Source organism: Cyclopterus lumpus, chromosome 7 (assembly GCF_009769545.1).
Source record: "Cyclopterus lumpus isolate fCycLum1 chromosome 7, fCycLum1.pri, whole genome shotgun sequence".
Classification (NCBI taxonomy): Eukaryota; Metazoa; Chordata; class Actinopteri; order Perciformes; family Cyclopteridae; genus Cyclopterus; species Cyclopterus lumpus.
In genome coordinates, this window is record NC_046972.1 from 20,549,952 (window position 1) to 20,563,097 (window position 13,146).

At 42.0% G+C, this 13,146-nt stretch overlaps 1 protein-coding gene across 1 annotated transcript in view; it reads left to right on the forward strand.

Moving 5' to 3' along the window:
* scube3 (signal peptide, CUB domain, EGF-like 3) overlaps positions 1–13,146 on the forward strand; it is a 63,003-nt gene that overhangs the window by 2,881 nt on the left and 46,976 nt on the right. Inside the window, exon 2 of the mRNA XM_034537255.1 lies at positions 12,953–13,075. Within this exon, the coding sequence (XP_034393146.1) occupies positions 12,953–13,075 (123 nt within the window). The remainder of the gene's footprint in view (positions 1–12,952; positions 13,076–13,146) is intronic.

Genomic DNA, 13,146 nt, shown 5'->3' on the forward strand with positions numbered 1-13,146 from the left:
CAGGCTGTGTGGTTTCTGCGTCGCAAGCTCCCGACAGGCTCCCGCAGTGGTAGATCTCAGACTGGATGTGCAGTTTAAAAAAAATAAATAATAATAATGTTTTAAACAAGATGACGCAAAAGTCCCCATTTGCCTGCCAATGTACTGGAGCAGGATCTTTGGCAATAGAAGACTTCCACCGTCCTTATCAGGATGCTCTTTGACTGACAAGTTTAAAACATATTGTCATTGGAATGAACGTCTGTTAAATCACTGTCGCTGAACACTGGGGATTGAAAATATGGCCCACTGATAAGAGTATTGCAATATTTGCAGTAGACCGGCTGTCTGTGGTGACATTCCTGGGAAAAAATGCTGTATCGCAATTCTGAAAACCTGAAGCACATGTGTCAACAAAAAGACTGCATGCTGCTAAACCTGAGCACAATTTCATTGTTTTCTAAATCATCCAATACTAAAATATGTTGTAGAAAGATTAGTCAGAAAGAATTCAGCAGCTCTAAGTGCTATATATATATATATATATAATCTTTGAAAGTATCAAAGAACTGAATGAGAAAAATAGGATATTCTTTTGACATTAAAGCATTAGAAACAAGCCTAATATGTCTTCTTTAAGGATTGCCACTTTGTGTTTGAGGACATTGCGTTTTGGATCGCTTAACTTAAGTGACATGTCACCATCTAATTTCTCCTATCCATTACTTCTCACTAAATTAAAGCGGATGAGCTCCTAAGAGATACACGCCTCTCTCTCTCTCCCCCCCCCCCGTGTCAGACAGTTGTGTTCTCGTTATGATCAGAGCGTCGGAGGCAGCTTTGAGCCTCGGGGTCGCCCTCGGTCACTGGCTGACGAGTGGATCAATCCAGCTTCACGTTAGCACTCAGCAGACACACTCAGAAAGCATCTGCCTGACAAGTGGCGCTCCGGCAGCGCCCTACGTGTTGTTACAGAGCAGCTGAGAGAGCCCAGAGATTATTATCTTGGCATTACTCGAGTGGTGAAACACTTGATAACAATTCTGTCCAAGAGCAATGCTGGTATGAATCAGGAAAAAAAACAAAAAAACGACTTTGATCTATGGGTGTGCTGTGAGTGCGAGTGAATGTGTATGACTGCGATGAGTGATTTTGGACTGGATATTAATGATTGCACTTAGCAGGCAGAAGTGTTTTTACTTCCCTAAAATGAGGCTCTGTGATGGACAGAGAATTCTTTAAAAGGAAAAACAACAAAATAGTTTATTTGTGCCTATTTAGTTTAGCTTTAGGGCAGGAAGGCATGCAGCTCCATACAGATCCAGGACTGTGTTTACAGGCACATGTAAAGTGGAAGCTGTCTGGTGCAAGCCGTGACCCGTGGCGATTCAGTGGGCCTTCGTTCTGGACAGTTGCTCACTTTCATCCTGCCACTGGGATGTAAAAAAACAAGACATTTTTCCTCTCTGCAACAAAACCGTCAAAGAGTCTGGCCTCCCCCCACTCAAGGTCTCCAAGCCAGAATCTCAATACGTGCACTTTCCAAATGATTAGCATTTAATCCATCTGTTTCTCCTGGAAATTGGTTTTGTAATAAAGATGCATATAGACTGTCTTTGCTAAAATGTGAAATATGTTTTGTTATTCCACTGGCGAGGGTAAAGAACCATATTGCATTTCTTTAAGAATGTATCAGCATTAATTAATTTAAATATAGTACAACATTTTAGGAGATCCACTCTAAGATTGATGCCACTTTGGGATGCCCTTATTGGTCGGTCCCTTTCGTTAGTGACGGTACTACACACCTGTGCGTTTGTGCATGCAGTTGAGAACAACTGCAGCGTTGTGTGTGTGTGTGTGTGTGTTTGTAGTGTAGCCCCGCCTCCCAACTCGTTTACTGGCTCGTTTAGAGCTTGTGGTTGCTCAGCCACGCGACACGCTACTAGCATGCGGCTACTAGCATGCGGCTACTAGCATGCGGCAACCTCCGGTTCTGCCGAGTGAAGCCAATGCGGAAAGTGTCTTTTTAAACTTGGTCTCGACTGACCAGCAGGGGGCGACTTCCCCGGTTTGCAAAAAAGAAGTCCGATTGCGTAGAAGTCTATGAGAAGATTATCCTACTTCTCACTTGATTTATTACCTCAACAAACATTGTACACAAGGGTTTATGGTCTCAATCTCTGGTTTCATGTCATCTTCAATACAGCATGATGTTCATTTAGTAAATGATGGTCCCTTTAAAGTCAAATAGACCATAAAGAGTATGCTTTAGGGTGGGCTTGCTGTGATTTACAGCTCTTCTCAATTTTCTTTTAGGACGGTGGTGAAAAAGGTAATTGTGGGTTAGCTTCCTGTGTTTGTGAGTATGCTCATAACTGCTTTTCCTCCAGTTTGCATCAAATTTATATTCAGCAACTTCCTCTTCTCATCATCTGCACGCATATATTGAATTTCCAAATGGTGTATGCTGTACGAGTGATGGGTCACAGCCAGACAGAACCTAACCGGTCCATGTTGCGCCCCCGGGGGAACCCACCAGCTGTTGAGATCGCTCTGTCATGGCACCTATTCTCCCTTTTTCTGGAGCGGAAACTCACCTTATCAGCAGCTAGCGAGGCCCCCCGTGACCACTGTTTCCCCGTCGCCTCATTTAGATGCAGGGCTGTAGATTTGCAATGCAATAGAGGAAAAAAAAAGTAGTTCAATCACCCAAACTTTCCCGAGAACAACTGCTCTGTGTGCAACACCAGTGTCAAGTTTATTTATCACGGCTTTAATCTGAACAATATGTTCCAAATGAGTCCTGTGATGCTTCTCTCAACTGCGGCATTGTGTCTTCCTCTCTCTCCCTCCCTCTCACCCTGTCAGTGGCCTTTGTTCTCCGTGCAGATGCGGCACTGTGCTGACAACATCCCTGTTGGTTTCGGGGGAGGATGGAGTCGGTGTTGACGGCACTCTGACCCCTACAGTCTTAAACTCACCTCCAGAGCCCTCGCTCGCTGAGGAGCCTCGGTGCCGGCCCTCGGCCAGCTGCGGCGGCTCGTCTTCATCATTAATCCTCTAACCCCCCCACGTTTAGTTTTTCTGTTCCATTACTCACTGATTGGGGATACTGTGACTCAGGAGAAGATATCAGTGGGACTGTCATGTCTGTACTTTCCTGGGCCCACGGCTGGCGCTCCACCATCCTTCCTCCTCTCTCGCCCTCTTCCCCGCTCCCCTCTGTGACCTCTCGGCTGAATAATGGGGCTGCGTCTCTCTTTGAGCGTTTGAGGTGGGGGGGGGTCAGCGAGGGACGTCATTAGGCTGGTCTGCGGTGGTCAGCGTTGTTGGAGGGGGGTTGGGGGTCAGAGAGAGCCTTGTTTACAGACTGTGTGTTTACATTCCTGATGGTGAGCGCCAGCTTTAGAGACTGCTGGAAGTGAAAGGAAATGCTCTTATTCTGCTTAGTAATGGAAAAATCCAACCCAATACATCAAGGAATCCAGATGAGAAGAGAAAAAAAAGCCTAGTTATTTATTTGGTGGGTTCTGGCCAATGCATTCTGGGTAGAAAGGGGGATGACTTCACTGATGAATATGAGACTTCCTCAATGGACAAAGGCATGGGGGAAAAAAACATATGACCCTCTGCAGTATTTAATCACTCCCGCTAAACTCACAAATATATATTTATTGCAGACGGTTGATTAATGGCAAGCACTGGTTGTTGGCTTTTTGTTTTTAAATGATTACACCATCCATCATGCAGGCATGTGGGCTGCAACTAAGAGTTACGTTTATAATCGATTGATCTACCGATTTAATTTATTTAAAAACGAGAGAATATTCAAATTCGAGTTGCTGGAATCAGATAATTAGTTTTGTTAAGTGATCAACAAAGTAGATTTTCTCTTGATAAACTAAACACATAGAGGGTACTTCCATTAGCCAGGTGGCCAAGTAATTCAAATGTACATCCAAAAAGAACAGAAAGATAATAATATGAATAAAGCAGCGTGTATCGCTTCACGCTTCATACGGATAGAGACATGCTTTGTTTCAACTAGTAGTCTGGATAAGTGGAAGAGAGCATTTTAAAAATGATAAGAACCTGGCAACACTAATATCTTTATAATTATATAAACATATTTAGAGTTGACAAATTGTGCTTCACTGAATAATTACAGGGTACAGTTTGAATTATGTGATGATGCACACGTTATTAGGGAAACTATGCAGAAGGAGGACAATTTGAGATTGTGTCTACATGGAGGAAAAAAAAGTTTGAAATGTCTCACAACAGTTTTATTAATAATAATAATAATAATTAAAAAAAACTTTTGCTGGTTCCAGCTTTTCAGATGAGGCTTGAAGCACAATTTGTCTGGCAACTCTAAATATGTTTATATAATTATAAAGATATTAGTGTTGCCAGGTTCTTATCATTTTTAAAATGCTCTCTTCCACTTATCTAGACTACTAGGCTTTTATTTGTCATGCACGATGGCAAACTTCCTTTCTTGGGTTCTGGAATGCTGGTTGGACAAAACAAGACATAAAAGATGTCAATTAGGTCAATTTTGAGACATTTTATAGAAAATAAATGAATCAATAATGTTATAATGAAAATAATAATTGGTTGCAGCCCCTATATCCAACAATTAGATTAAAACGCAGTCACTCTTGTCATTACGACTCACATTTCTCTGCTGTGAGAATATTTTGGGGTTGGATGCAGGTCACAAAATGTGTTTTCAATGGCAAATATATCCCAGAAAAAAATCTCCCAAGAAAGTTTTGCCCCAGATTTTCCCTCACATGTTCCCCACCTTGGAGATGCGTCCCCTCACGCAGTCTGATTAAACCCACTTGGAGCGGCGGTGGAGAGGCCATCAAACGCTTGATTCATCCGCGTGAGCGAAACGTTGGCATGAAGTGATCACGCCGCCTCGCGGCTCCTAAACCGAGCGTACATCCAGTCAGTTGCCCCCCCCCCACCCACTGCACTTCCCATTTCTGAGCTTTTGTAGTTAACGTCTGCGTCGCAGTTTACACAGAGAACCATTCACTTCGTAACTCCGTTTGACAGGAAACAACTAAAAATATCACACTCGTGCTGTAATTGCTACATTGGCATCTCTTTTTTTATAGTTGGTACTGTATCTGGTTAAAGCAACCGCCAATGAATGTAATTGCTGTGTGCAGAGGGGGGAGAGTGTCATGTCAGTTAGCTCTGGTTGTATAAATATAAGCTATACAGCTGGACTAAGTGCCACCCTTTCCGTATATAAAATATCCTGCACGAGGCCACGAAGTTATTAACGCTGGACGACACTGAGACGCCGAGAAGGGTGAAAAAAATCCCCCTTGAAAGGTACAAATGAATGTCTTGTCACTTTAGCTCCGCACGGGGAAACGCTTACAAGTTCTGCTCAATTATTCCGTGTGTTATGTATTAGACCTCTGACACCTTTGAGTGCGCCATGAACGGCCTCTCTCTCTCTGCGCCCTCTCAGTATTACTCTACGATTCACTTAATTACTGTAATAAGTGTTTTTCTTCTGGAGGTGGTCCGGAGGTCGTAGTCATAGTCTATTAAGGCCACACATGCTAAAGGAAAGGCACAGCACCAGATGCTTGGTCTGTGATCCGCATAACAAGAAATCACCATAATGTAATTTAGAGAGTTTTATTTCTTTTTTCTTTTTTTTTTATTGAGCAGTGCGAGTCCTCTTGATCTTTACTCGTCGACGAAGATCTCGAATGCGTTGGCTGGAGTTAACTCCTGCTGTTATGTGTCGGTGTTTGCGTAATACAGAATCAGACAGTTATAGGATCAAATTAAGCAATGCACTATTATTTTTGGACAGAAGCTGAGCAGGATCTCGAAAGCCTTATGAAACATTGTAGAATATTAACAGGATCTTTATGTCCACTGTTTGCTTCCGTAATTAGTTTCCACTGGAAATGGAAAAGGCTACATAATTAATATGTATTAGAAATCTAGTTTAGTGACACGTTTTGTTAAAGAGCAACATCCCCGATAGAGGAAGCTGTGACTGTGCATTCAAATATTAAAATGTGGTTGAATAGACAGTTTTTTTATTGAAATGTATAAAATTAATGAATGAATAAACAAATACAATCTCAAGGAATTTATTTCACAAAGAGTAGGCGGGTGGAAATAATACATTAGAGCTTGGATGATGACTGACTACAAAAAAGCCCCCAAAATGTGATAGTTCTACGTTTTGAATGTTAGAATTTGCAGATTTTCTTAAACTTGGATTATAATAGGAAAAAATATATAACGATCGTCGACCAAAACCTTCAATTTAATTACTAAAATAATCTTCAGTTTCAGCAATGATATAACTAAAGGGGAACTCCAGCTGTTGCACTTGTACAAAGTTGGGGGAATTTTACAAAAGAATTGACAAAAATAATTGCAGCAGAGGTCGAGAATATCCAGACTTTAAACCTCAAGTATGGACAACGTTGAAAAAGAGCCCTACCATCTTTCATCCAGTACAGATGAGGACATTATACTGCTGTCCTCACGGGCCGAGTAGTTCTCCCTCGTCGGTAATCTAAACTTCATGTGTAAAATTGGTGAAGTGCCCCTTTAAGAAAAATACAAACACAACAAGGTCGTGAATGTCATTGTCTCACAAGTCATTAAATTGACAATCAGTCGACATGAGTAATGAAAGACAAGGTACAAACAAGGTGAAGGCACACGCGTTAATATGATATTGCTCCGCTTCAACTTCGCATGTTCTCGTTCATTTTCCCTTTGGCCTCAGATTAATCTGAGGCTTCATGGTCGGTGGACACAAGCAGGGAGGGACCCGGGGTTTTGAAGTTGCGATCGCAGTTTTTCTGAAAGCACAGGATCAGTCAGTGGTCGCGATTCCTAAACATTTAGAGTGTGTGAAGGATGAGTGTAAATATCCCCAATGGAAGCAGTTGATATTTTTATTCGCAAGTTTTTCGCGGCTTGCCGGACAGCCAAACAGTGTGTCCCTTCATTAGCCGGAGGGGGATCTGGGCGAGGAGGGGGGGGGGGGGGGGGACATGCTAAATTTTGTGTTAATGTTGACGTCTGCAGTTCATCAAAACCATATTTTTTTTTTATGCTGCCCTGCGCATTTTGAAAATCCACAACATTATTTTCACAGCATGCTGTGAAAATAATGCAACACCGAGCCATAGTTCCTGTCCTTTCCCCAACCTTGTCCTCACTTCCGCTCAATAGTGAGTAACACACACACACACACATATATATATATATATATATATATATATATATGTGTGTGTGTGTGTGTGTGTGTGTGTGTGTGTGTGTGTGTGTGTGTGTGTTACTCATTATTGATCATATTAATGTGGTGTGTTGTCTACTTTAATTGAAAAAATTAGCATTTTAGATTTTAGTTCATCGCACATAGCAGCATTACGTCTGCATGTGGGTACATTATTGGTATAAATGAGCTCATTTTGATGTGCCTCTCCATCCAAAAATGTGTTTTTCTCATTGTTTACTTTGATGTTTGAGCTGTGCAGAATGATGTGTGTGCAGAGTTCGTATTCATCTGCCGAAGGGGGAAACGTTTCAATCTGAGTTCAAGATGTGAACGCGCGAGCATCGTCTAGTTTGGAAGCCAGTCGAGTGGGAGACGTCTTGTAGCCAGTGGTTAAACTTTGGAAATGAACAAAACAATATTTGCATATTCATAGATTTGTTTTTTTTTTCTGGTGAAGGAGTAGAAGTAGATTTTAAGAACTTAAAAAAAAAAAATTCATTGAAAGTTGGACCCAGCAAAAGTTTGGCATTTTAGCTTCAAACACCAGAATGAAATAGTTGCCAATTAAATAATTGTTCTTAATTATTTAATTTGTGGCAAAAATAACGAAATATAATTGATTTAATGCAGAGTCTTAAAACATATCTGGAGGGGCTTTTTAAGTGTTCCCTCTGCTGCTCTGTACCTAAAGTAATTATCCTGACCTTAACCCCATCCTGCACAACCACAGCCCTAAGTATAGTGTAAGTGTGGTTCTAAGACGGATAATTACAATACTTGTTCCTTTGTAATTATGCACAGTACGACAAACGCTTGTGATCCGAGGAACACCTTTTTATGGACTTGAACCCAACACCCTTTGCTCCTCTGCCTCCGGGAGCTCATAGAAATGACGGATTTTCGTCTGAAAATGCTTTTTTGTGGAGCGGGAATGTGTCGAGTTCAAATGTTGCCCCAAACCTTTTCCGGGGGGGGGGGCGCGGCTCCCCCGGCCGACTGAATGCATCACTCGGCCCATATATTTTTGACTTATTTAAGTTTGCTGGCGTCAGCGTGAGTAAAGCTACACCTAAGGGTGTCCCAGTTCCACTCAATCTATTTCTGTATCTGAAGGAAAGGTGATGGGTTGGGGGGGGGGGGGGGGGCAGATTTGGGCAAAGCAAACAGCGAGGGTCTCAACACTCAAAGTAAACATTACGCCATGTTTGAACTACACGCCTTCGGCCCTACAGTTCTCCCACACACTCGCGCTTGCCCTCTGAGTTTTATTTCTGCTAACACCCCCTTGAGCCGGCCCAGCTAAATACACTGCTTATCCCATGGCCTTCTCATAAATCAGGGAGGAAAAGCACCTCTGACAGGCTCTCACCTCCACGGCCAGCGGCCCTTAGGCGGCAGCTCTGAAGGGACTGCTTGAGAAGAAATGCACTAATGGCTTTTCAGAGTAACTTTCCTAATAACTATCTCTGAGGACATTTGGATGTTTTATCTCACAAATGCGATATCATTATAATAAATCCTATTCATATACCGTCGCCCTCCAATAACTGTAAAGTATGCTCTGCCGAGTCAAGAGCATGTAATGATGCATTTTGGGAGTTCGACATATATACGGCAAAGGTTAAAGTTTTATTGAGCATACACAATAGAGCATGAAGGGAGTCGGTTTCAGGAGAGAGAAAACACGCCTCGTTATTCGTCCAACAAAATCGTTGAATTCATAACTGAGAATGTCAATGGGTTTAAACACAGACGCAAAGCTGTTTGCGGCTTTTAATGTGCTGGAGTGCATGAACCAGAGGAGAGCTGCGACAGCAGCAATATTCAAAATGACACATTCCACCCGGAGGAAACTGTTTAAAACATCTGAGCCGCCGCCCAACAGCTATTTTCTTCTTTTGGTTTTTGTTGTTTTGACTTTGTTTATTCGTCCTTGTCTCGAAGCACCGGCTTCATCCTCCTGCTGGCTTAACTTGGTCCCCAATAACTTTTGATTCCTCAACACAAAAGAATTCATCTTTTCATCTCGGGCATGAGTCGATTACTGAGCGCGCTTGCATGCGTTTTTTTATTTATCCTCAAGCATTCAGAGGAGCGTCCTCTGGACCCAACAGCAGGGTATACAAAGAACGTATTGATTCTGACGCGTTTGTTTATTTCCACGGCAAAGGCATGTTGGGTTTCCAACAATTATCCCAGTAACTCTTATGGCTGGATTGTTTTTTAAAACGAGGCTTTGACGGACACAAGTTGTTGTTTGTGGGCCAGGATTTCTTAACTTGTTTTCATTTCATTTGCTGCAGCTCACACCGAATGCAACGGGAATGCGACAATCACAAATTACTTGTCTCATTGTGTCCCGGTTGAGTTCCAGATCTTGGTAAATGGCTTTTTCACTGTAGACGAAAACGGATCGTTATTTCTCTCACGGTCAAATTCACTGTTTTGATAAGTTTGAGCTGGTGCTGTACCTGCACTATGCCCCCAAAGTTAGAAGTTACAAGAAATATACGCGTACAGAGATGTGCAGGAGTTGGCACTCTTTTATGGATTGGAGCAGCTTTTGCACAGTTGGTTACATCATTTAGGTGGTGTACCCAAATATAGATGCTGTTTTGTTTGTATAACAACCCTGAAGGCACAGCAAGCTGCTCTTGATCATCGTTTAAAACTTCTCTAATATAATAATATAATGTATAATAAGATGGCAGTTGCATGCGCATTATTCTTTTGCACTCAACAATTGCCTGAAGCAACTATAAGAGTGCACATCTACGCAAGGTGTGACCTTGAACATAAGTTATGCTCAACTTTAAGCCTTAATATAATGCAAGCGATTCAGTTATTCCGTTTTTTTAAAATTTGCTTAGCGATATTTATACATGTGTTCATGCATATATGCAATTGTCTGACATAGGCGTGCACATCAAGAGAGGAACGTTTTGCAATCCAAACCGAAGCAGCCGTTGAACACTTCTGGCCAGTTGAGAGGTCAGCAAATCAATGAAGTATGAAGTAGTCAATAAATATAATGTTTTCCAAAGTGTCAAATCCCTGCGGGCCCACGAGCATCGTCATAAATGAGCACAAAGAATACTCGGCCGGCGGCTCCAGCAGCTACATACATGCATACAGCAGATATATATATAATACCGTAGACGGACACAGAGAAGCACACACTCGACTGAACACATCATCCCCTGGCGGACAAAATATAAACTGTTTTGAAAGCAGATGAAAAAAGAAACCAAAAAAACAGCTTTGGCATTATTCACTGTTTTTATGAACTTTGTAACTTTGTGTTTTAATTTCATCATTCACACTTTAGCTGATGTGTTTAGCTGTCATTCTTTGAAGCGTGTGTGTGTGTGTGCGTGTATGCGTGTGTGTGTGTGTGTGTGTGTGTGTGTGTGTGTGTGTGTGTGTGTGTGTGTGTGTGTGTGTGTGTGTGTGTGTGTGTGTGCGTGCGTGTGTTGCGCTTCTCAAAGTGAGTGAGCGTTGGCAACCCTGCAGACTGGTTAAGATAAAGAGAACCGATGCTCCAGATGGGAACATTAATAACGAGATGAAAAGATGGATTCTTCGAGATTCTGTCATAACGAATATTAATTACGACAGAGACTTGGCACCAAGAAACCTGACAACGAGACAGGTATAATTTGTTGTGATTAATGTCTCCTCTATTGGAAAACACTTCCTCACACAGCCTCGCCTGCTGTGGAGAAAAGACCCCGGCCGCTCCTTAAAGGACGATCTATACATTGTTCTATATATTGTTCTCACATAATATAAATCAATGCAGCGCTCGCATCACTAAATGGCTTTGTGGAAACTTGGCAAGAGAGGAGCCCACAACGGTCTCGGGTGCTATATATTCCTTAATGTTGCACAGAACATACAGATGTATGGAAATAAAAACCTCAGCTGGTCTCACTGTAATTGGATATTTCCATGTTCATGCTCGACCTTTTTGTATTGGGTGAGTGAAAGCAGATGTTTCACATGTCATTTTGACTCGGACATTTCTCCGAGTCGGGCTTTCCGCCACTTTGGTCCGGACTAAATGATTAAACTGTTGGATTAAGATGGACATTTTGTGCACATTTTGCCCCCAGGGGGGGATAAATGATTTTGGTGATCCCTTTTTGACTTTTCCACGAGAGCCACGAGCAATTTGAAATTAAACTATTGGATAGATTGAAGCGTATATATTAATAGTGGCCCCTCTGGTTGAATTGTCTCTCTCTCTCTCTCTCTCTCTCTAGCGCAGGCAAGAGAGAGAGAGAGAGAATAAACAGAGGCTCAGTCGAGTTAAGTTGCTGCTGATGAAAAAAACCAACTTTTCCTTATTTTTCCGCTTCAAAATAAAAGCTCACAAAATAATGGAACTTTTATTTTTTTGCGGAATGTAATGAAAAATATGTTTAGCAGCGCTTTGTTGGCAGCTTTATGCCTCAATGAAAAAGAGGAAGAACTTGCAGGACATTTAAATTTGTATATCCGCCACTATTTTGGCCTGGAGGTGTTGAATCCCTTTGTAATTTTTGTTTAACGTTCAGCATTGTGACACAGATTTTTGTGCATGATGCAAGGCCTTCACTGTCCCATCTTTCCACAGCAGACTTCACAACCTCCAGGAATAGGCAGATAGAGGCAATAAGCTAAGCTCCGAGCTTTAGGTTGCAGGTCATTTCCCAGTGGGATCAGCCGGCTCCTGCTGGTGATAAGAGTGGATATTGGAAGCTATGTAAACCTTGTTAAGCTGCCCTTCCCCTGTGTGCAGGGGGTAATCCTAAACACCTGGGCTAGTTAACTGGGATTTGGTGGGATTAGGGGCTCCGTGAGGCAGACCTGATCATGCTTCTGGTTTAATCCATTTCCATTCTTATCTTTTCACATTCTCTCTTTTTAGAACTCAAACTCAAACAACAACAGTTTCCTTTTTAAACAGAGCTATTTTATGTCTGCCCACATCTGTTATTCAGGGCTATGAGAACTATAGTCGAGCCATTAGTCCGGGGCTTGAACATCCCACTTTGATGGGAGATAATATTGTACCTTACTTTTTAAAATCTCAAATGTGTGTTTTCATCCCCATTAAGGATGCTGGTTTTGGAGAGATGTCAATGTTGTTGGTTTAGACGGACTATTGGATGGATGTTTGATCAAATACCTGTACAAATGTATAGCTTTATAATTATAGCAGTAATGATGATGATAACATTATTATTATTATTGGGGTGTTGCAGTTCATAGTTGGCATCTTCATTGCCCACAAAGCTTTATTGTCTGAACCATTTTTTTTCCTTCTTAATCCAATTCTTATTCAGGCTTTTATGAGATGAGTTTTCTTTTTTCAAAATGTCATGCCAATTTTTTCGAAAAGGCAAAATGTCCATTTAAAGGTCACTGCAGCCAAATGTGTTTGTGTTCCTAATTTTGGAACAAATGTTCTCGAAAAGGTCACAAATGTAGCCGAGCTTAACCTCACAATTTAAAGGAATATGATTTGTATTAACTTTCATCCGTTTTTTGTTGTTGTTGTTGTTGTATTTGGTCTTTTACTCTTGAGCGGTGAAATCTAGTACAATCAATTATTTGCCGTGTCGCCATCAAAGAGAATGCTTCAGCTTCATCCACTAACCGCCCCCCCCCCCCCCCCCCCCCTTCTCTCCTCCTTCCTAGATGTGGACGAGTGCGCAGAGGCGCTCGACAACTGCAGCATTGACGCCATCTGCCAGAACACCCTGAAGTCATACAAATGCATCTGCAAGTCAGGCTACAAAGGGGACGGCAAACATTGTGAAGGTAACTGTTTTAACGGATTCATCTGCTCATTTCCAGGCACAAGCGTCACAGGGAAGACTTTCCACTGTACG